At 50.1% G+C, this 19562-nt stretch overlaps 8 protein-coding genes across 8 annotated transcripts; 4 read left to right on the plus strand and 4 right to left on the minus strand.

Annotated features, from left to right (window-relative positions):
- The first annotated feature begins 859 nt into the window (after positions 1–859).
- On the plus strand, positions 860–4782 carry F4813DRAFT_57890 (potassium transport protein TRK1/TRK2). The gene is made up of 3 exons (XM_049248658.1): positions 860–1497; positions 1551–3208; positions 3263–4782. The coding sequence occupies exons 1-3, from the start codon at positions 1401–1403 to the stop codon at positions 4181–4183; spliced, it is 2676 nt and encodes an 891-aa protein (XP_049100182.1). The 5' UTR covers positions 860–1400; the 3' UTR covers positions 4184–4782.
- A 415-nt stretch (positions 4783–5197) lies between these two features.
- On the minus strand, positions 5198–6034 carry F4813DRAFT_389001 (translation protein SH3-like domain-containing protein; the record flags this gene model as incomplete). Its single annotated transcript, XM_049246768.1, has 2 exons — positions 5198–5742; positions 5860–6034. The coding sequence occupies 2 exons, from the start codon at positions 6032–6034 to the stop codon at positions 5198–5200; spliced, it is 720 nt and encodes a 239-aa protein (XP_049100183.1).
- A 406-nt stretch (positions 6035–6440) lies between these two features.
- F4813DRAFT_389002 (uncharacterized protein) lies at positions 6441–7735 on the plus strand (the record flags this gene model as incomplete). Its single annotated transcript, XM_049246769.1, has 2 exons — positions 6441–6558; positions 6648–7735. 2 exons carry the CDS (start codon positions 6441–6443, stop codon positions 7733–7735), a joined length of 1206 nt encoding a protein of 401 aa, XP_049100184.1.
- Positions 7736–7937: 202 nt separating this feature from the next.
- Positions 7938–9543, minus strand: F4813DRAFT_57965 (cysteine synthase). Its single transcript, XM_049248661.1, has 2 exons — positions 9264–9543; positions 7938–9137 (listed from the first exon to the last, which is right to left on the minus strand). Exons 1-2 carry the CDS (start codon positions 9400–9402, stop codon positions 8140–8142), a joined length of 1137 nt encoding a protein of 378 aa, XP_049100185.1. The 5' UTR covers positions 9403–9543; the 3' UTR covers positions 7938–8139.
- Position 9544: 1 nt separating this feature from the next.
- F4813DRAFT_57964 (uncharacterized protein) lies at positions 9545–13029 on the minus strand. Its single transcript, XM_049248660.1, has 2 exons — positions 12891–13029; positions 9545–12816 (listed from the first exon to the last, which is right to left on the minus strand). Exons 1-2 carry the CDS (start codon positions 12939–12941, stop codon positions 10024–10026), a joined length of 2844 nt encoding a protein of 947 aa, XP_049100186.1. The 5' UTR covers positions 12942–13029; the 3' UTR covers positions 9545–10023.
- Positions 13030–13736: 707 nt separating this feature from the next.
- On the minus strand, positions 13737–15220 carry F4813DRAFT_57958 (ClpP/crotonase). The gene is made up of 2 exons (XM_049248659.1): positions 14914–15220; positions 13737–14857 (listed from the first exon to the last, which is right to left on the minus strand). The coding sequence occupies exons 1-2, from the start codon at positions 15056–15058 to the stop codon at positions 14127–14129; spliced, it is 876 nt and encodes a 291-aa protein (XP_049100187.1). The 5' UTR covers positions 15059–15220; the 3' UTR covers positions 13737–14126.
- A 318-nt stretch (positions 15221–15538) lies between these two features.
- On the plus strand, positions 15539–16964 carry F4813DRAFT_357777 (retrieval of early ER protein Rer1). Its single transcript, XM_049243157.1, has 4 exons — positions 15539–15820; positions 15877–15994; positions 16049–16348; positions 16407–16964. The coding sequence occupies exons 1-4, from the start codon at positions 15752–15754 to the stop codon at positions 16493–16495; spliced, it is 576 nt and encodes a 191-aa protein (XP_049100188.1). The 5' UTR covers positions 15539–15751; the 3' UTR covers positions 16496–16964.
- A 175-nt stretch (positions 16965–17139) lies between these two features.
- Positions 17140–19400, plus strand: F4813DRAFT_357780 (Paf1-domain-containing protein). Its single transcript, XM_049243158.1, has 3 exons — positions 17140–17252; positions 17308–17666; positions 17716–19400. Exons 2-3 carry the CDS (start codon positions 17396–17398, stop codon positions 18876–18878), a joined length of 1434 nt encoding a protein of 477 aa, XP_049100189.1. The 5' UTR covers positions 17140–17252; positions 17308–17395; the 3' UTR covers positions 18879–19400.
- Positions 19401–19562: the final 162 nt, after the last annotated feature.

Genomic DNA, 19562 nt, shown 5'->3' on the forward strand with positions numbered 1-19562 from the left:
TCGGCCCCAACCTTGCTCTACCCCGGCCGTCCTGCATAAGTATTTTAATATCTGCGCTAGATGTGTTTCCGTTAGCCGGTTAGACTATGTATGTCCCAACCCCTGCTAACCTGAATAGAGTAGAAGATGATGGTTTGTGCTTGATTCAAAACATGCAGTTAGTTCATTATGAAGATATACGTTCACACATATTGGACAGTGCATGCATGCACATATGTATGCATGTTATGTCTGCGGGTGCATCATCTATCTCGGACCTAGAAAACTAGGATATCCCGTCTTACTTTTCCTATCTAGGGATAAAAAAAAACAATCTTTGGTAGGAAAATTTTAAAGCCTGTCCTGTTGTCGGTCTTGGCACTTCTGTTCTCACCCCTAAAGTACAAATTGTCAGCCAATGTAAGCCCCCTTTTATATTCACAATTAAGACTTGAGGGAAAAAAAAAGGTAAAGTAGGAGTAGTTAAGGGAAGCCGCATACATAGGTAATATACTATGTACATAGAGTCAAGCTAAATGCCAAGATGTGTTATCAAGATTTGACGTTCTTAACTAGATCCACTTAGTTACATGCGGTACCTAAACAATTCTATCTAGTCGTGATTCAACGGAAGGCATCGCCTCATTCATTTTCCTCCGTTACTTCCTTCTACACTTAGGTAGATTTTCGGATTTTCGATATACCAGTGGACGTACCCGAGTCCAAGGTGGATAAGATTTCTTTGATTCTCCGCCACTTCCAACTTCAACATTGAACAACCACCACCTAAAACAAGACTTCGTCTAGAACGCCCTCTCAATATCCCTTCGCGCACTACCAACCACTCGTGACTATGACAGGTGATTTGAAGCAAGTAAGTCGAATGATTCTCTTTAAGTTATTACAGTCAGCACTTACAAACTTTTAAAATTCAACCTCGCCTGGCTGTATTTGCACCCTTGCATCATGCACATCAGTCCACTACCGAATATTCTATTTTATTTTATTGTTCCCTTTCTGTTGTTGTCTTAGCCCCCTTTGTGTAGAAGTTTGTACTGAGCTAGGTATTGCAAGTCACTACTTACTTATTCAGGCTTGGCGCTTCACCTTCGGACTCCCTTTTCTTTTAACATCTCATCTTACCTTCCACCAAGCTGTTTTATTTCAATGGATATCGTTCTCGACCGTGCAATGTCTAACCCACATAATTCCTCAACACCTTCCGCATATCCCGTTAGTTGACCTTATTATATAGCATCGGAACGAGCAATAACCATTATGTTTGGCATCCGCAATCTCATCAACGACCTCACAGGCCAGGTCTTTGACTCGGCGGCTTTCTAACACCAGTTTTCCCCGTTGCTTTAAGCATCGAAAAGCGAGTTTCACTTTCAGGTGTATATCACTCTAACCTAGTCATCATGGGGAGAGCTCGTCAGCGTTTCTTGGATATTGTCCAGGCGCTTCGGCCGTCCTTCTTATCTAAGAATCCACACTTCAACTTTATTACGGTCCATTGTAGGTCCTATTCGTCTGGTAATGTAACACGATATTAAGCTAATGTTTTCTAGATTTCTGGATTATCGGATTGACTATTATTGGATCCATCTTGATATATGCATCTGCTCGAGGTCAATTGGCATATATTGATGCCCTCTTTTTTGCTAGCGGTGCAAACACCCAAGCAGGACTGAATACTTTTGATCCCAACTTGCTCAACACTTTTCAGCAGCTGGTGATTTACTTCCTCACCATGATGTCTAATCCAATTAGCATTCACTCCTCTGTTGTCTTCTTGCGTCTTTATTGGTTCGAGAAGAGATTCCAGCATATTGCAACAGAAGCTCGGACACGACGAGTTTCTATGGCCAAATCACGGTCAAAGGCGAAAACAAATCCCGTAGATCTGGAGAAGGGCGTCAATGGCCGGAATATCACCGTGATGCACAATACCGCCCAGGCATCTCGAATAACTAACGATGGCATTGTACTAGATAATTACACCATCGAGGGGGCTACAAAGCATGAGCCGTTCGCGAATGGGTTTCATACTAGGGACGAATCCGATCCTAGAGATCAGAACCAATCCTTTCAGCGGCTTCCTACACCTCAAATTAAATTTTCAGACCAGGTCAAGAGGAGTGATGATTCGGATGACGACGAAGTCCTACTCCCTGCTAAGCGGACCGATGCGGAACATATCGCCATCGTGGAAAGGCAGCGCAAGATAGATAAGAGTGCGCTTAGAATTCCCGGGCCGCGTGATGCCGATAGAGGTGCGCTACCGGAAGAAGTAGACGAAGAAGGGCCTGAAGGTCTTGGTCTTTCGGGCCGTAGACGAAGAGAATCAAGTGTCGAAGGTCCCCACCGACCAACGTCGCCCTTGCATCCCGCAAGTCGTCCAGATCGCCAACCAACAATTACCATCGAAGAGCCAATAAAGCCACACAGAGCAGAGCACGATTTTCCGGAGGAGATAGCAGAGGATGTTGAGGCGGCTGCTCACACGGTTGGTGCTTTGAAACCCCGCATGCCTAGGAAAGATGGGGAAAAATTACATCACACCGAGACTACTGCGTCGACTAGTCGGATCAACCCCCTACATCGTATTAAGTCCGTTCTAACTCAGGGGAAGGATGAGGATCCTATGCCATATCTGAGTTGGCAACCGACTATAGGTCGAAATTCTGCCTTCCTGGGACTCTCCGAAGAGCAGAGAGAAGAACTAGGTGGCATTGAATATCGATCTCTAAAAACGCTTGCCCTTGTCCTCACAATCTACTTCTTTGGTTACACCATCTTCGGCATAATCACTTTAGTTCCATGGATAGTCCATAACAACGACTACTATGGCAAGATCGTTGACGATGCCGGCCAGAACAGGGTATGGTGGGGCTTCTTCACGGCAAACTCTGCGTTCATGGATCTTGGCTTGACGCTTACTCCCGACAGCATGAACTCATTTAACACAGCCACCTTCCCGCTCCTCGTAATGTCGTTCTTGATTATACTTGGAAACACTGGATTCCCTATCATGCTTCGTTTCATGATCTGGTTATTTTCTCTCTTTATACCCCGCGGGTCTGGTCTCTGGGAGGAGTTGAGGTTTCTCTTAGACCACCCGCGACGGTGTTTTACGCTCTTGTTTCAGTCAAATGCTACTTGGTGGCTATTCTTTATCTTGGTCGCCCTTAACGGAGTGGACTTGATTTTGTTCATCATCCTCGATGTAAGTATCTAATAGTAGTCCTCCAGCGTTGCCCGTTTACTAATGTTTAATTAGCTACATGGCGAAGCGGTCACCGGACTGCCGCTAAATATCCGCTTCCTTGATGGGTGGTTTCAAGCCACAGCTACCAGAACTGCGGGATTCTCATGTGTAAATCTGTCTACTCTTCACCCGGCCGTCCAAACGTCATACCTCATCATGATGTATATTTCCGTCTTCCCCGTTGCTATATCAATTCGTAGGACGAACGTTTACGAGGAGAAGTCCCTTGGAGTGTACAGTACAGGTTATGATGCCGACGACACTGGACAGAGTAACATATCATATGTCGGAACCCATTTACGGCGCCAACTCTCTTTCGACTTGTGGTACATATTTGTCGGGTATTTTATTCTCACTATTACCGAAGGCCCAAAGCTTATGGCTGGAGATTTCTCCATGTTTGCTGTGCTCTTCGAGATCGTGAGCGCCTACGGCACGGTTGGACTCAGCTTGGGATACACGGGCATCAACGCCTCGTTGTGTTCTCAGTTCACTGTCCTTGGCAAACTCGTCGTTATCGCTATGCAGATTCGTGGCCGCCATCGTGGTTTACCCTACGGACTTGACCGGGCCGTTCTTCTACCTAGTGAACACCTCAACCGTAAGGAGGCCGAGGAAGCCGAATTAACGCTACAACGCCGTCATTCGGCAATGTCCATCGCGCAGCACTCTCATCACCGGCCTGCGAGTCCGAAGCGAGGCCGTAGCCGCAGCGTAGATAGGAGAAATCTTTTTACCGGTCTCTTACATCCCGGCCCGACTTACCCGTCTCATCATTCAATAGGGAAATCGGATGGCTCGGTTGGGTTTGACGCGATGGATACACTGAGGAAGCATATCACGGACCCAGGGAAGGGCGAAAACGGTGATGCGCACGAACCGATTCCGAGACGTAGAAAGAGAGCTGATACACAGCCAACCTTTGATCATTAGGGGAGGAAAGGTACGGCGGGATGGGAAAAGTCCCCGGTGCCAAAAGGGCCCATGGGTGATGAACCAATACGAGCATCTTCGCAACCGATACCAATCCGCAATAACGATATAGAGCAGGCTGGAACCTTTCCGGTATTCCGCAATCCTTGGTGGCAGCGAGGCACGAGGGTAAACTGGTACCTTGGGAGCACGGGATGACTTACATATTCGTCTTGTTCCCCCAATTTTAGGCCAAATACGGAAACCGACGGAGGAAACTAGACTAGGAATACCTATTTGCACAGATGACGTTAGAGACGGAGGCTCAGGCCTGGAATAGAAACGTTATTAGATACTAGATGGAGGCAATATTGATTTCTCTCGGTTGGCGTTTGTCTCAGACACGGCGTTTGGATTACATGAACTCTCAAGAAGGTTGGTAGGAGCTATGACATCCTAGGGAGGAAGCATATCTCTTTTCTTTTCTCTCCTGTCTGCCATGAGAAGGGATCGGGGTTCCCTTCAAATATTTATTTGGACCGAGACATGTAACCCAGTGTAGAAATCAGAACTTATGTATAAGATGATTTCATTATGCAGTCGTCTCTTGTTAAATAAATATCAGATGAGAAAATAATGTGGTGAAAATCGTGAGATGATTCGCAGCTGATATTCAATTATGAGATAGCTGAAAGGTCAAGTATAGGTCTAAGTATATTGAAAGGTACCTAGACTTTGAACGATAATAGGTACGTAATATTTGTATGTTATACGTCTACTCAATAGGTAGCTACGCATTTTTTGTATACGCAGATTCCAATACAACTCTCAATTCCTTATACTTTCTTGCCCTGTCCTTCCAGTAGTTCAAGACCAATATTGAGTGAAAAGTGAGTTGTTCCATTTCTCTTGCTTCCATCCCTCTGCCGTGAATCCACTTCTACAGCCTCTCTCTCTCTCTCTCTCTCTCTCTCTCTGTGTGTGTGTGTGTGTGTCTGTCTGTCTTTCTCTCTCCCCTTCAACTACCTACCTACCCTACCGCTTCGCACCGGCGGCGCTGACACTCTTCCCCTTGCCCCGGCCCTTGGTCGTAAAGACGTTCCTCGTGCGGCGCCAGGCAGCGACCAGGTGATCGACATTGCCCATGTCGTGCTTGGGCTTGCGCATGTAGGTGAGCCTGGCGCGGCGGGCGCGCTTGGGGCGGCGCCAGACGATCTCGATGCCGGTGATGTTGGGGGAGAAGATCTTGAACCAGAGCTCGACGGGGACCTTGCTGAGGTGGTTGCGCAGCAGGATGGCGGTGTCGACGCCGGCCCGTCGGATCGACAGGCACACGCCGGCGAAGGGCTCGCCGCCGCCCCGCCGCGTCGACACCTGCAGCACGTCGCCGGGCTTGGCGGCGTCCGGGTTGGCCTTGGAGAATAGGGCGCGGCGCGCGCCGGTGTGGTCGAGGCGCTGGATTTGCTGCGCGTGGTACGAGTCTAGGGGGGCGGGGTGCGTTTTGCGGGCCGAGGGGACGCGGGGGTAGACTGCGAAGGCGGTGCGGATGGGTTTGTGGGGGAGGTTGGATTTTCGGAGGTCTGGAGGAGGGAGAGGGTTGGTTAGTTAGTTAGTTAGTCAGTTAGTTAGTTAGTTCAATTGGCTGTGCTTTGGTTGAGAGAGTCGAGTGGGGAAAGGACGGAGGAGGGAGGACGTACAGAGGGTGGGTTTTACGGCGGCCGGAGGAGGAGAAGGAGGAGGAGGAGGCGGTGGTGTAGAAGCAGAGGCCGTGGGAGTTGCTTCGGTAGCCATTGCGCGGAATAGCTGCTGGCGGGTGCATCGCAGGACGGCCTTCCAGCTGCTCAGCGGCCGCGGCGCGGATTGGGTGATCATTGTGTCGTAGGCTCTCTACACCGGACTTTCGTCTGCGGATTGGAAAAGGGCCTCGTCGAAATGTCGAAATGTCGAAATGTCGAAGCTTTGCAAAGACGCAACTTGAAAGTGGAAGTTGTGGGTCTTGAAGATCCGACGGGAGCTTATCGATAACCGGGTGGAGGAAAATTGTTGCGGCGTCGGGGTTCTTGGCACGCAGCAGCTGCCGGCTGCCGGCGGCCGGCGTTGGAAATTTTAGTTTAGGTATTTCAGTTTAGGTATTTTAGTTAAGCGCATGGAATAAAATCAATTATCTAAGCTCCGAAGCTCAAAAGCTATGCGGATCAAAAAATTACAATAACAAAGTGGAATCGAATGTGGTATAACTATCTACCTAGTTAGTTAGTGGCTCAGTAAGGTTGGAGATATGTCGAGACATTCGGCGCTGAGCATATTGTGCGCGAACAATGCCGCCTGGGAATCTGCTACGAGGAGGATAGCCGGATCTACACGGCGGACCTTCTCGTCTTCCGCCAGACGAAATGGTATATTTCCCTTTCTTTTCTTTTCTTCTCCTCCTCCTCTCCACATACGATACGATATCTGAGAATCAAGCATCTCTAACCCGTCCCAGCGGGTATCGCACACTTCACACAGACCTCCTCCGCCGAGCTCGACGAGCTCCTCAGCACGATCCGCCACAAGATCATCCTCCCAGCATACCTACCGACGGATCAGCGCAAGAAGATCCTCTCGCCAAAATACGAGAAGAAGCTCCAATCAGACCCCATCATCATCGAGATCGACGGCGAGGTTCTGAAGTTCCGGTACCAGAACCCGTTCAAAGACATCCCGCAGACGCGGCGCTCCATCCTCGACGCCATCGCGCTCTTCGAAACCCCCGACGACTTCGCCAACCTGCGCCCCCTGATCGAGGGCGTCGCGTACGCGCGCCGCCGCTTCGACCAGGGCTTCTACTGCAAAATAGTGCGGATGCTCGGCGTCAAGGGGCGCATCTTCGAAGCCATCGAGCTGGCGCGCATGGTGGCGCGGACGGGGTTCCGCCTCGATTCGAGCGAGAAGGTCAACGAGGTCATGCACTTCGTCGTGATGAAGGCCATCGATGCGGCTGAAAATCCGGTGGAAGAAACGGCCAAGGCTCTACGATGGGCCGAAATGGTGCTGGAGCTGCTGCAGCTGAAGGCGCATCAGCCGAAGCGTCTGAAGACTGACCCGGTGGTCAAGGGAGAACTGCCGCTGCACAGGGACCCCATGGTTCTCCTCGCGCCGCTCCATCTCGCCGCGGCGCTGGTGTCGAAGCAAGGTGACGAGGTCGACGAAGCCGTAGTCGACAAGCTGGTCAAGTACGCGCGGGACGTAGCCAGGTTATGGCCCGAAGGCAAGAACCTCTCCGAAGTGCAGCCGAAGGCACTCTACGATGAAATCGACAAGATGGGATACCTAAAGGAGCCCAGCAAATTCCTCGCCATAACCGCGCCTCTGCTACGGGGTCTCGACATAGCCGTCGAGGTCCTCGAGGCCGACAACGCGGAGCTCGCGGCGCAGCTCCGATCCCGTCGGGACGTTCTCGCGGTTGAGGTTCAGGAAGCGCGCGCGGAGGCGGCCGAGAAGAGGAGGGAGGCGGCCGAGGAAGCGGGCGCGGAGGCGGGAGAGACGAGGGGGGAGGCGGTGTATCGGAAACTATACGATAATGCTGCGTGAAAAGGATAATATATAAGAAGAAAGAGATGCAAAGAATCAGCTTGGCCTTGTACACAAGTCATTGTAGATTCAGAATTGATCAGATCAGATCAGATCATGCCAAATGTGTATAATACCGCCGCCATCGCCGCCATCGCCGCCGCAACTGTACTTGTACATATATACAAACTGATCGATATTTACCATGCAATCCCCTATTCGATCAAACATCTCGCTTATATGCATGCATGCGTTCATTCATCCATCCATCCATCCATCCATCTCTAAACGCCGCTTCCCCTATACGTAGTATATTTTTTTTCTTCTTCTCTCCTCTCGGTTACTCTTTTCCCCCCTCAACCCCTTTCTACTAGCCATGTACATCTATCTAGGTAGGCAGGCAGGCAGGCAGGCAGCTACCTAACCTACGGCAGCACGATATACTTCTCCAAATGCTTGGGTATCGCGGCCAGCAGGTTCTTGCTCTGGAGCCAGTTGCGGGAAAACAAGCGGTCGGCGTAGCGATAGGCGCCGTCGCACAGCATGGTGACGACGGTGTGTCCGGGGCCGAGCAGCTCGGCGACCTCCTTGGCCGCGACCACGTTCAGCGCGCTGCTGGCGCCCAGGTACAGGCCCTCGTCGTCCAGGGCGCGGTACACCATGGCGACGCTCTTCTCGTCCGCGACGTGCACGCTGCCGTCCAGCAGCGCCACGTCCGGCGCCAGGTTGTCCGTGATGCGCCCCTGCCCGATGCCCTCGGTGATGCTGCTCCCCGTCCGCTCCACCAGTTTGCCCTCGGATTGCACGTACGAGTGCAGGACGCTGCCCGGCGGGTCTGCCAGGTACGCCTTCACGCGGCCGCCCGAGACGTCCTTCAGGTAGCGCGTGACGCCCGCCAGGGTGCCCGCCGTCCCGGTAGCACAGGTGAACGCGTCGACCTTGCCGGCCGTCTGCGCCCAGATCTCGGGCCCCGTGGTCTCGATGTGCGCGCGGCGGTTGGCCGTGTTGTCGAACTGGTTCGTCCAGACGGCGTTGGGCACGCGCTCGGCGTGCCGGCGGGCCTGGTGGTTGTAGTTGTCGGGGTTGTCGAAGGCGACGGCGGGGACCGGGTAGACGTCTGCGCCGAGGAGGCGCAGCAGGTCGATCTTGCCCTGGGACTGGGTGTCGGGCATGTAGATGACGAGCTTGTAGCCGCGGGAGCGGCACACGTGCGCCAGCCCGATGCCCGTGTTCCCCGCCGTGCCCTCGACGACCGTGCCCCCGGGCTTCAGCAGCCCGCGCTCCTCCGCGTCCAGGACCACGTACAGCGCCGCGCGGTCCTTGACCGAGCCGCCGGGGTTCATGAATTCGGCTTTGCCCAGGACTTCGCAGCCTGTCTGTTCCGAGAGCTTGTTCATGCGGATGAGCGGCGTGTTACCGATTGCTGAAGGGGGGAGAAACGAATTCCGTTAGCTTGCTTGGTTTACATTGTATAGGTAGTTACATAGGTAGGTATGCACCATCCTGAAGTTTGCTTGCGCGGCTAGACGGGAAGAGAAGAGATGCGTACCACCAGTCAATCCCTTTGCGATACCTTGGGCCTTCGAAACGGCCATCGTGTGCGGACTCGGGGACTTCGCGGCAGCCGGTGCGACGGCCGCGGCTCTGCGCGCCGTGGTCGTTATTGTTCGCACGCTACGTCGGAACATTGTATTTAATATTTAATTCAATTCAGGTTGGTACCTTTATATTTTTTCTCTTCGTCGCTAAAGAATAAGATGCATGTGAAGACTAGCGGCGAAGAGTAGGAAATAAGGTAGGAGAATAATAATAATAAAGATCGGAAACTCCAATTCGAAGGACCCTGCAGCCCTAGAAATTATTTTGGAGGGGCAATTGTAGCGGTTCGGGTTCCAGCTAGCCGGTTCCTAATCACGTCATCCCGGCTCCCGCTGTCGGGTCAGCCCATGTGTCGATGGGAGTACCTGGTACCTATACGTATTAGCTATAGCTACCTACCCCCTATACCCCTTACCCCCTAACAACTATACGATGTCATGAAAAGTTCACAACGGCTAACCCAGTCAGAAGAACAAAAAGTATCAAAAATACACATTTCATAATATTCATGTATGCCAGCTAACTAGTTTGAGACCGTACTAAATCCAGTCTATTACGACCGATCATAATAATATTTACGCGTCAAGGTATCTTACCCCTATCTTGTCCCATGGTATATGTCCATGCATATCGTGTAGATAAATGCAAATAAATTGTCCGTCCAAGATGCAGCATCAACATCGTTATCGTAACTGTCATGGTCATCGCCGCTATTCAATAATCCGTACGTACGGCGAGGGAAACAATCCCTCGGCGCCCATGTAGCTCCCGAATAGCCACTCGCCGTTCACGTCTTCTACCTCTCTCACTTCCGCTCCTTTGGGGAATAATAGCTCATCTGTAACGCCGGCCTGCGGGTACCAAGACCACTTCGCAATCGCCTTTGAGCCTTCACCTCCGTCGGGAGGGAACAACTCCGTGCCCAGTGCAGGTGCTGTCGCCGCCACGTCTACAGCTACAAGCCTCTCGAGCTTTGATCCGTTCGGACCTTTCCAGCTCCATTTTTGCATACGCGCCCCCCTTGGCTGGTGTTGCTCGTCATCCGGGACGCCGGTTCCCTCGTACGGCTCCGTACGCAAACTCCTTCCTCCAACGATATCTTGTAATATGCAACGCCTTAGTCCAAGTGAGCCTTCCATGAATCCAATAATGACCATCCTGTGACCTTCTAAACAGCGTCTCCATCCCGTATGGCCGTTCTCGTCTGATATGCGTTTGTCGTGGACCAAGCCGGTATAACAATCTTCGCATATATCGTAGTCACCCGGTTGCCCATCCGTTAAGTCCTTGCTAGTACACTCAAAACAATGATATCTCCGATCGGCAGGTGGAATACGCCCATGGCAAACCTCACACGTCGTCGTAAAAGTAAGCGACTTAAAACTTCCAAGGCTAACGGCGTTAGGACCCGATGAGAAGGTTGCACCTCGTGGGCGTTTAGGCAACCGGGGACTAGCTGGTGGAGTAGCAGAGCCTGTCTCCGGTGCGACATAGGCCAGTGGAAGAAGAGGGTGCGTGCAACTCTTGTCCGTATTTACGCAGTTGTTGCAAAAGCCCCAGTCGCCTTCGTTGCAAGATTCGCAGCGCCAGAAGCACTCATTAGCCAGGGATAGGCATCTTACGCAGAACATACCGCTTTCTAAGCGATTAGCCGGGTCATCCGTAGTAAGTGTTCTCCGTCCATCCGCCCCGCCTGGCGTATACTTGGGTTGCTTGTATCGACATGAGGTCAACATATGCGGCGGTTCAAGCCCCTCGTTGCCGTCTGCTACAACTCTTTGCCAATTCTTAAACGCCGCATATCCGAAACCAAACCAATGCTCACACCCTTTCCCAGAACGATAACAATTCAAGCAGATATTCCACGTCCCATTGGCGCACCTTGAACAGTTATAGTGAAGTTCATATTCGATGTGCGGTCGTTCGCATCGAGCACACGTGATTGATGGTTCTTGGTAAAATTGGGATCTCGTTCGTTGATGATGCGTTTGATGCGTGGGCGATGATATGAGTCCAAGGCTAGGCAATGGAGATTGTGGAGCCACGAGACTTGAAGGCCGTCGTGCACGTTTTGGGTGTTCCGTGCTAGAATCATCAGAATGAGGTTCCGGTGAGGGTGTCCGTGGGATCTGAGTAGCAGATGTTCGTGCGCTAAAAGAGAGATCTCTAAGTCGAGTGCTTTCTCCCGCCGGCGGCTGTCCGACCGCATTTGTGATAGACGTACTGGAGCTCCTCGATTCGGAGACGGAAGGACGGCGTGCCGATGGGTCAGTGCTCTGCGGCCTTAAAGTTAGATCTGTCTGTGATCTTGCTGCTGGCCTTGTCTCTGCTGTTCTTGGACGTGCGGGATCGGTTGCGCTTCTGGCGTCGCTGGAAGTCCTCCGCCGCCGCCTTCTTTCTGGATCAGCCCGAACCTCTAGATGTGTTGATGTAACAGGGGGTCGACTGCGATCGTCTACTTGGCCTTGGCTCGTACCCGGTCTACTATGCGCTGACCTTGATCTTGGTCGGCTGCTCGGCCGGGATGTGTCTGCCGAAGGAGGCCGCAAAGAAGATTGCAGGGGCTCGGGTCTAGGTGACGTGATGACCGGGTCGCTTCTCCTAGGTTGCTGGGTGCGAATTCGATCCCTCTGCCTCCGTCGGTATGCTTCGGTGATCTTTCGGCTTAGTTCGTCATTCTGGGCCAGGTCGATGTTATCTAAATCCAATCCATCTAAAAGGCCTTCTTCCTGGATTTGTCGCGCAAACTCTTCTATTTCTCTCTCTATGTCACGGAAGTCCACATCAGACGAACTGATCAGGGATCTTATCGATGCCTGATGCTCAACCTGTCTCCTCCTAGTCCTCGACGAATCACGGGAGCGATGCTGCGATTCACTACGATAGCGGCGCCGTTCGTCCGGAGGCAAATCAGGCTGTAACATGCCATTCGAGTCGTGTCGGCGCCTGTGTCCCTCTTCTCGCAAGGGCCTATCACGCGCATCTCGATGCCGTGTCTCACGACTGCTGTCCCATTCGGATCTACTCCTCCCATCTTCGGACCGGCTATGGCCATGATGCCGCCTCGTCCGAGATCCCTCCGCAGATCCTACACCAGCATCTTGCAAGCTCATCTGGCGTGCCTGCTCTAGCATCTGCCTTTCCATCACCTCTATCCGTCTCTCTTCGAGCGATTTCTGTGGTATTCTTATTTGCGGTAAGACATTATCCCCACGCTTATACTTCTTGCGCATTTCCTCTTTCTCGTCATCCGGCTTAGCTTTGTCCGGATTCGCGGCCAGGAACATGTCGAGCAAGGTAGTAACGGTGGCATTGTGACGGGTATCCCGAACTTGAGCGCGGCAAGACGGGCAAGTAAACTTTACGGAGCCGGGCGATGGAGGATTTGGTGAATTTTCTGCTGTTGTTTTTTGCCACGAAAACCAGTCTTTTAGACAGGAGCCGCAAAAGGTGTGCAGACAGTCGAGGAGGGTCAAGGGTTGGTAGAGGATGTCCGTACAAATCTGGTAGCCGTTTAGTATCCCTTGAATTCCCTTGAATTCCAGCTTCCACTACTTGAAATAAGATGCAAACCTACCGAACAGGTCAACTCCTTCTCCAAATCGACACCAGGCCTTGAAGAGGTCATCGCGCCTTTTGTCGACTTATTACTAGGGGATATTGGAAGTCCCAAGTTTTCTTTATACGTATACGAGAGCGGTTAACGTGAGAGTTAATGGTGGTGGGGGACAACTGAAATGCCCCTGTACAATACCGCCGAGTCCAAGTACTTCGTATCGAGTCCCGCGCCACCATTAGAATCGAACTGCATGGTGCTAGTAGCTTCGCATCCAACGCATCTGACCGCAGGGTTTTGTGACCTTGGTGACCTTAGAAAGAAACGGCAACTGAGGAGAAACGTTTGGAATTATGTCAGAGTTATGTATAGTCAGCTTTCTCTCTCATCTACATATTATTATACAATTGTCTGCGCCTCTAAGTCGGCGGTGAAGACATGAGAAATGGAGTTGAAGATTAAAAGATGGAGAAAGATATTAGGTACATTGCATTGCAGATCAGTTAGGTATACCAGCTGACCAGTCGATTTAATGAAATATACGTAGAACAAGTTATACTCCATAATTTTATTAATCCCACGTTTGTTATCCGTATCAACCATTCCTAAAGTTTCTTGTGAGACCTCAAACCCATATTATAGTTGGCCCAATGACATAACTGATCACAAGCTGCAAAGCTAAAGCATGAAATTTATTCAGATGAACCTTAATACCTAATCACACATGATTCAAGTTGGTAAGCAGCCTGGCAGCTTGACTTATGCACTCCGTTTCACGATCCGTTTTCTGCGCATAACCATCTGTATAAATACGACCACGCTAATAAGACCTAGATCCAAATCCCCGGTCAGCCCTATCCGGCAACCTAAACCCATGTATCGACCCCGCCATCTGAGCGTAGCCGTGGCTGTCCCGTAGATGGTTTCGGCCCGCATAGACATGTCTACCCACATAAGTACATTGTATACAATATATTAATACGAACATTCACGTATATCCTGTATATTAAGATATGTGTACTATTGATTATATCAACATTATTCTTAATCATGGGGGGAGAAAACGAGTTTATTTCGAAGCCGCAATACGAAGTATTTATATGATTTAGAATCTTGGGTTCTGGTTCTGATGAGCAAGCAGTCATATCAGGTATCGTGGATAAATTACATCTCCTAAAACCGAGACGGGACGGATATAATTAAATGTTTCATACATTTTCCCCATGCCGTCACACCGTGTCGTAAATATTATATACACTACTCATGTTTCCATTCCGGCTTCGTCTTCTCCGCAAAAGCCTTCATGCCAATCTTCTGGTCCTGGCTGCCAAAGAGCGAGTGGAACACGCGCCGCTCGTACTCAACGCCGTCCCGCAGCGGTAGGTCCTGGCTCTTGTTCACTACCTCCTTAGCAGCGATAACTGCTACCCTGGAGTAGCTCGCGATAGTCTCGGCCGTCTTCAGCGCGCCCTCCATCAGCGCTTCGTAGGTGGGGAAAGACTTAGCAGCGAGTCCCCACTGTGCCGCGTCGGTTCCCGAAATCGGTTTGCCTGTTAGGATTGCCTCCATGGCGCGCGACTTGCCGATGGCTCGCGTCAGTCGTTGGCTCCCGCCGGCGCCCGGTATGGTACCTAGCTTGATCTCAGGCTGGCCGAAGTTGGCCGACGCGGTGCAGTATATGATGTCGCACATCATAGCGAGCTCGCAACCGCCGCCGAGGGCGTGCCCGGACACGGCTGCAATTATGGGCTTCTTTACTTGCGTGGTGAGCTGGGACCATGACTCGATGAAACTCTTGGTGTACGCCTCGGAGAAGGTAAGAGGTGCCATCTCCTTAATATCCGCGCCGGCGGCGAAGGCCTTTTCAGACCCTGTCAGAATGATAGCTGAGATACTATCCGACGAGTTGAGCTCCCCTAGAGCCTGATTGAGCTCGTTGATGAGGGGCGTAGATAAGGCATTGAGGGCCTTAGGTCTATTTAGAGTGACTGGTTGAGGTATCTAGGTTAATCAATGGCCGTAGAAGAAAATGCCATTGTCTCACCTTGGCCAACACCCGGCTTAGGCTCTGATACTAGTATATACTCATAAGACTTAGTTGTCATGGCAGAGAACTGGCGGACTGTTCTAGGGAGTGTGTAAGGTTGGATGCGTGAGGCTAGTGGCTTCAAAGTTCGTAATGTGTTCATGGTTCGGAAGCTAATGAATCGTAACTACTGGAATTGCACAAAATCAATCGAATAGAGAGAGTCGATAACCGATTGATTTATAATTTGTGTAATTCACATTGAATGGAGTGAATAAGAGGTCATTCACGTCTCAAATAAGATATACAGTTTCTTAGGTACGTATGAGCTCATGAAGCCGAAGCTGGCCGAGGATATTGAGCCGTAGCTGAATAAGCAAACCCCCGCTACAAAGTACTGGAACATCCCGAGGTCTTGTATCAAGTTATGTGCAACTAAAGGGGAAATTAAAGGCCTGCCTGTGCATCATTGCATCACGCATGTATGTACTATGTAAGCTATGTACATAGTACCTATGTAGTACATAGGTACCAGACACCAATAAAAACAGACCCAATTATAGTATTGTGGCTGTGGCTGTGGCTGATGAAGATTTAATTAGCTGGCCAGATAAGTGGAAGGTAGGTTGTTGGCTCCCCTGGCGTCGCAAGCAAGCAAAAAGTCGCGACATGCAAATTGCTACCTACTAAGACAATCGATCTTCTTTACTCATTCCTGCGTCACCAATACCAATTTCTCTTCACGATTGCACTTGCCTTATTACAAATATTTTACGGGATATTCAACGCGAGTTTAACATAGTCCAAATTATTCCCGATCGGAGAAAATAATAGTCGCATTATCGCATCATCCACCATGGAGAGTGTCGAGGCTGATCAGACCCCTTTCGCAGCCGTTACGGCCCAGACTTCTAAGCTCCAGCGGGTATGTCTTTGCGCCGATGGCCATAGACCAGGGAAATCTTTTCTGACAGTGCACAGCAATACCAAGCCCTATTAGATCGATCGACGCCATTTGTCCTGCAACGATGGATTGGCACAGGTGCATTTCTAGGCGTCTTCTTTCTCCGCATCGTCTTCGCACAAGGCTGGTACATCGGTAAGGAAGCCTTTCTATAATGATAAGCACCTAGACATAGCTAACTATTTCCAGTGGCATATGCTCTCGGCATTTACCTTCTTAATCTCTTCCTGGCTTTCCTCCAGCCCAAATTTGACCCTTCGAACGAGCTCCTAGACAATGAGATGGAAGATGGATCAGCTGGTGGCCTGCCCACGAAGCAGGACGAGGAGTTCCGACCATTTATTCGACGACTGCCCGAGTTTAAGTTCTGGCACGAGGCCACACGCGCTATCACCATTGCCTTCACTTGCAGTTGGTTCGAGATCTTCGACGTTCCCGTCTTCTGGCCTGTGTTGGTTATGTACTGGATCATCCTCTTCGTCCTTACCAGTAAGTTACAATAGTTACTAACGTGAAGATGAATTATAGTTGCTAACTCCATCTCTAGTGCGCAAGCAAATCCAGCATATGATTAAGTACCGATATGTTCCATTCTCATTCGGCAAGGCGAAGTACGGTAAGACTAGTACTTCATAGGCATGTGTTTACGAGGATCATTTGATGATGTCGGGATTAATCAGGGCAACGCTGGGAAAGGCTACTGAAGGGGTCTAGACTAAAAGTGTAGACAGTTTCGGTACATTTTAATGAAGTCTACCTTTATCAAGGTGGTGTACGCTGGGGGTTGACTTGTACAAATTACGATATAGGCTTTTTGTATTAAGGTACACAGGACACAGGAGCTGGGGTTCTGAGATACGGAGTAATGTCGTGAGCGTCCGAGTTAATGCCGGTTGGTCTTAGGAGGCAGGACGAGGAATGAGGATAGCATGGAAGCGGATTGGGCGCAGGTTTGACTCTTCCGGATCATCATCATCATTAGACATTCTACTGAAGAGCAATATTAATCAGCCTTAAAAGTCAGTTGGGGCATCATTGGCATTAAAGAATATTTATGAAATTGTGGTGTTTGGTTCATTATCCATTATCCATTATCCATTATTCATTATCCATTATCCATTTGTTATTTTATCGACTATCACAACTATTACGTTATCATTTTGGGGACGTGAGCAGTGCAAAAGGCAGGTTCGCAATAATAATAGCAATAGCAATAGCGATAGCGATAGCGATAAAGCTCGGGCGGCTACAGCTGACAACTTTTTTTTTGCGACTGATAAACTTTGGGGAAGTATCCACCTCATCGCGACGCGCAGAACATCAACCTTTAGATACCTAACTTTAACTTGCCATCACGACATTCAATTTAACATCCGTCTTACTCCTCCCAATTGTACGTCGTCCAGCTATCTTATTAAGCGCGGCTTTAAACACTGAGATTCTTAAAGAGTAGCATTGAAGACTTTATTCCCATCGCCGATTCTTTGTTTCCAATCCCTGTTTTATCGTTTTATCTATCCTTAAGCCATCATCAGGATGGCTTCCTCGTCGCGCAGTGGTGAGCACCGCTCCGTCCACCAGGATTTCATCGCAAGAATCCGATTCTCTAATGCGCTACCACCTCCTCCCAATCCACCCAAGCTTCTCGATATACCCAACACCGGCCTCGCAAGCGGCCAGTACACAGTCCCCGGTTTCGCTTCGAGGCTAGCCAGGGAGCAGCCGCTGAATATCGAAGCCGATGCGGAACTGGGCATGCCATTGGACCTGGTGGGAATGCCAGGCATATTTGATGGCGATGAAAGCTGTATGCAAAAATATAGAGCTGCGATGGTTTCGTGACTGACTAGATACAGCTATCCAAGCTCCTACGCAACCACCACAAATCCATCCTCACGATCGAGCTCTTCTCAGAGGACCCGGCAGCCTAGGCCATCCCAAGCTTGCCGAAGCCAACGTATCATTCCTACGACGTACAGAGTATATCTCTTCTGTGACCACCAAGCGTCACGATGGTGGAGCTTTACGCAGCAACAACCCAGCTCCTAAGCGCCCCTTGAAGCGACCCTCTCCCGAACGAGATGTTGACTCTCCAGCACATATCAAAAAGAAGATAGATCAGGGCTTTGCCATAGCAGCTGCAAACCTGAAGGATAAGAGCAGGGTCAAACATCCTTCGAAGAGGAACCTCAAGCTGGTTGATGCCTACCCCTTAGTTCCCGATCTTGAGGCCTTCCCAGACTCTGGCGCCTACGTCACATTCAAGTTCACCCATAATCCCCTCCCCGCGACCCGTGTATACGACAAGCGTCTCCTCAACGGAATTCTCAAGCCTATTAGTAAGACCGAGGCTGAGGAGGCTGCTTTTGCGATGGCCATGCAGGCCCACGAGCGGGATCCGCAGCATGTCCCCAAGCCGCAGAACTTGATGGACTACGATTTCTTCCTCAATGATAACTTGGAAGCATCTGAGCGATTCCGGCAGAAGTTCGACATCGAGAACCCGGATCACGACGATGACAGCCTCTACACGCACAAGAGCAACGGTAAACCCAACTTCTTGTTCCCACGGGTGCGAACGTATGAGACGGCGCAGGAGCTCGAGCTCAATAATCAAACCAAGTATGATGAGGAGGTGGTGCTGGCATTTAACGATGATGAGGCGATCGACCAGAAGGCGGCATTTTATTACCCAGTCATGCAACGCAGCGTTATTAAACCCCAACGCAACAAGAATATCGCCCGCACGATAGGACTCATACCAGCGGACTTGAACATTGAGGAACGCAACGTGGACCAACTGGACGTCGTAGTCGAGGATCCCAGTGACGACATCAGGGCTTGGATGAGCTTATATAGAGATCACCCGTACGGCAGAGAAGATGAAGGTGAAGGTGAGGAAGGAGAGGGCGGGCAGAGCGGACATGGAGATGCGGAGCACAGGGAAGCTAACGGCCGATCTACACAGCATGTGGAAGACGAGGACGAGGACCAGGATGCCGAGGGTGAAGAAGATTAGGGGGGTGAATGACTTTTTTGGCAATGTCGTCTCATACTAGAAAGTTTCATACCGCTCGATTAGAGCAGGGTTTTGTCTTGGAGACATAAGGAACACCTGCTTCGTCTTGATAAGAATGCGGTATTTTCTATAAATTAGGGAGACATCCCGAATAATCAGGGGAAGAGTCATCATTTACGTTGGTACCGAACTCTTCTTTTTTTAGCCTGCTATTAGCTGTGTAATAAGAAGCGGATATTTCACAACAAGATGTGTCAACTAGAGTCCTAGAAAAAGGATCATGGAGGACTAGATAAAGGAGTTGAACAAGCTTGTTCATGACATTTTCATAAGCTCGGCGTGTTAATATATCCTTAAATATCCAGTAGTCGAACTTAAGGGTTACTTGGAATTAACTGATAGCTCTAGGGGTGTTGAGAGCAAGCTTTGCTTCAAGTCTATTATTGGAGTGCTGAATATATGGCATATCTTGGGACTAGTGATAGACGACTCTCGACATACTCATTAAGAGAAGCAAGTCTGAAATCGTGTATTTAGCACCATTGTCAAAGGGGATTGAAGCATGACAAATAATCTAACCTAGTAGCTTGTCATCTCTATTTCTATGTCGAATTCTAGCGTCTGATGAAAAACTTCATATCCTCCACGAATAGCATCTCTGAGTAAGTACCTCAACATTCCTTT

The sequence above is a fragment of the Daldinia decipiens genome, assembly GCF_022478715.1.
Source record: "Daldinia decipiens strain CBS 113046 unplaced genomic scaffold F4813scaffold_14, whole genome shotgun sequence".
NCBI classification, from domain to species: Eukaryota; Fungi; Ascomycota; class Sordariomycetes; order Xylariales; family Hypoxylaceae; genus Daldinia; species Daldinia decipiens.